Source organism: Trichinella spiralis, assembly GCF_000181795.1.
Source record: "Trichinella spiralis strain ISS 195 chromosome Unknown Scfld5974, whole genome shotgun sequence".
NCBI lineage: Eukaryota > Metazoa > Nematoda > Enoplea > Trichinellida > Trichinellidae > Trichinella > Trichinella spiralis.
The window spans coordinates 1-2,529 of record NW_003532913.1 but is presented as its reverse complement, the minus strand read 5'-3'; the positions used below and the strand labels follow the sequence as shown (position 1 = coordinate 2,529).

At 32.2% G+C, this 2,529-nt stretch overlaps 1 protein-coding gene across 1 annotated transcript; it reads left to right on the top strand.

The window, feature by feature from the left end:
• Window positions 1-1,337: 1,337 nt before the first annotated feature.
• Window positions 1,338-2,333, top strand: Tsp_14027 (conserved hypothetical protein). The gene is made up of 2 exons (XM_003366458.1): window positions 1,338-1,461; window positions 2,236-2,333. Exons 1-2 carry the CDS (start codon window positions 1,338-1,340, stop codon window positions 2,331-2,333), a joined length of 222 nt encoding a protein of 73 aa, XP_003366506.1.
• Window positions 2,334-2,529: the final 196 nt, after the last annotated feature.

Here is a 2,529-nt window from a genome sequence, read left to right as displayed (position 1 = left end):
CGCTTGTTTAAAGTGCATCAGCGTTTGGAAAGACAATTTTAATAATGGAATGGTGTTTTCAAAATGAAATTTAATATACAATAGTTGTATGCTTAAATTTTTTCAAGACTCTTTTGACGCTCTTTTTTTTATCATTGTAATGGATAATAAAATATATTTCTTCCAATGCAACAGCAGATCATAAAAAATCTTCTAAGTTATGACTCAAGAGTCAACTGTGCTTAAAAGATTTGAAAACCAACATATTGAAAGAAATTAACTGCTCGGAAAAAGCAATGCATGTGCTTTAATGAAATTCCATAGCAATTTCAGGAAATACTTGTCAGATTGAAATTTGAATAGTAAAACCTAAAAATAGCTTTTCATGCATGAAAGCAAGGCTTTTTGATACAAAAATAGACCGAGGGCAGACACATTATCTTTTGCTGTTATTGTTTTGTCACAATTGTTGCAGTTCAAAAATAAACCTTTACCCATTCATTGATTGATGTTTAAATCCCTCAGCACTGAAAGCTAAAAAGTATGCTAAAGCAGTAATTAACCCTGCTGATGTTCTATGCCACTGTAAGCTACGAATAACTTTTCTTAAAACACGGCGGAGTGCACTATTTCTGGTTGTAAATATTGTAAAATATTTTTATTCGCATTAAACAATAAATATCTCTTATTACAACATAACTTTTAAAAATGTGTCAATTTTTCTTGTGATTTATAAAATGATACATAAAGTTTCAATAAAAATGTTTTAATTTATTAAATTATTTTTACGATGAGTATGATTATAAAAATGAAAAAATATATATTTGCAGCATAAGATTAGCATTAGTGTCAATTGTTTGCTGTCCATATGTTCATTAATTTTCAAACAAGTCCTAATTATTTTCTTTTTCATTCAATCTCCTTTTTCCCATCTTCATGAAAATAGGAATATTAAAAAAATGACTACACTTAATATTATTATAGATAAATATTATTTTACTGAAGATGATGAAGGTGGAAAATCGTTGTGGGGGATCTTTCCGTCCAGCAGAGGTCGCTTCAGGTGTTTGGTTGCTATTTACGGTTGTCGTGCAAATGGCTGACGTGACCTTTAGCACAACAAAGGCAAATAATAATCCCCAAGAGGAGTCCAATCAAAGCTGGAGAACAGCAGTTGTTCAATAAAAGCTGGCGCGATTGGCGTCGGCTGGTGTGACGGACTGGCGCTTATTTCGAAATCGAAAAATCAAAGCAGACGTTGCTTGGTTGCCAGTTGATTTTCCATTCAAACATTTAAGCGACACAAAAAGCCGAATGGTTTGATTTAGGCAGTTCACTCTTCTTTTCTATGAATACAGATGAATGGACACTGCCTCGCTACAATCTTCTTCCCACTGCTTCTCGGTGCAAGCAGTTTTCTCTATCTCACTTTATCCGCATCATCTTCTCTAGAAGAGCGCATACAGCTCAATGTTACTGAAGGTTAGTCAGCATGAAACGTTTTTTTCCATTACCTATTCAGTAATTGCATTTATAAGATTTTAAACAATTGCTTGCAAATTCTATCACCTATTGCAGTAGATTTTCTTTTTCATTCAGAACTTTATTATCATTCATGATGCAGTATAATAAGGTGACGTTGAAAAGTTATGCTATATTTGTAAATTTATATGCTAAAAATGACGTCCTCACCAACCTAATGCAAAATAACTGCAATAATTTTGATAGATAATCTTTTTTACTTGATACAATTTTAATAATTTTTTCTATTGAAAAAGTTTAATAGTGCTTGATGAGTAACCAGGTGTTTCATTACTGTCCTTGAACTGTTTTGCTGTTGAAATTGATTTTTCTCTCTGTCTGACATTGTGGTAGCCTCATGATGGTTATTTACATACAAAATGTTGGCTAATTGCACAAATTTATTTTATGCACTCTAAAATGTACAAAAATTCTCTTAAGTAATAGAGTGTTGAAGTTTTGTAAAAGAATTGTCTTCACATGTACATAAAATACATTGAAGTTGCATCAAATATTTTTACTAGTTTTGAAATGAATTTGCATCAGTTTTCTTATATTTTTAAATAAAATGTAATATTTGCTTAAATTTTCAGTTTTTCTTAATGAAATATTGTTCGAAGTATTCAAATAGCTAATACATTTTGACAATAATGTTCATTTTGGTTTAAGTTTTTGCAGTTTTAAGCAAAACTTAGGGCCATTTTTATGTATATACTTTAATTTGAAAATATTTAGGCGTGCCAAAAAACACAGTTGTTGGTTCGATTACAAAGCTAGATGGGTTATCAGTACCGGTTAAGCGAACCAAATGTGCATTTCCACTTCCACACTGATACAGGAAAAAATTATTACTGGCTGAGCAAATTGATCGTGAAAAATCCGGCCCCATGGGGGAACTCGAATACCATAGATTTTGGGGATCCGAAATTAAAAGGAGTGGCCCGCAAATTTTACCCCTGTCCCAATTTAAAGGGGCTTGATTAAACCACAATGGCTCCCAAGTTTTCCCATCCCGTACCCAACGGTTTC

What these genes read in the sequence shown, in the direction of transcription:
- Tsp_14027 (XM_003366458.1), top strand. Translation starts at nt 1,338, where the DNA reads ATGAATGGACACTGCCTCGCTACAATCTTCTTCCCACTGCTTCTCGGT. An exon ending in ACAGCTCAATGTTACTGAAG is followed by an intron (nt 1,462 to 2,235) that starts GTTAGTCAGCAT and finishes GAAAATATTTAG; the next exon opens with GCGTGCCAAAAAACACAGTT.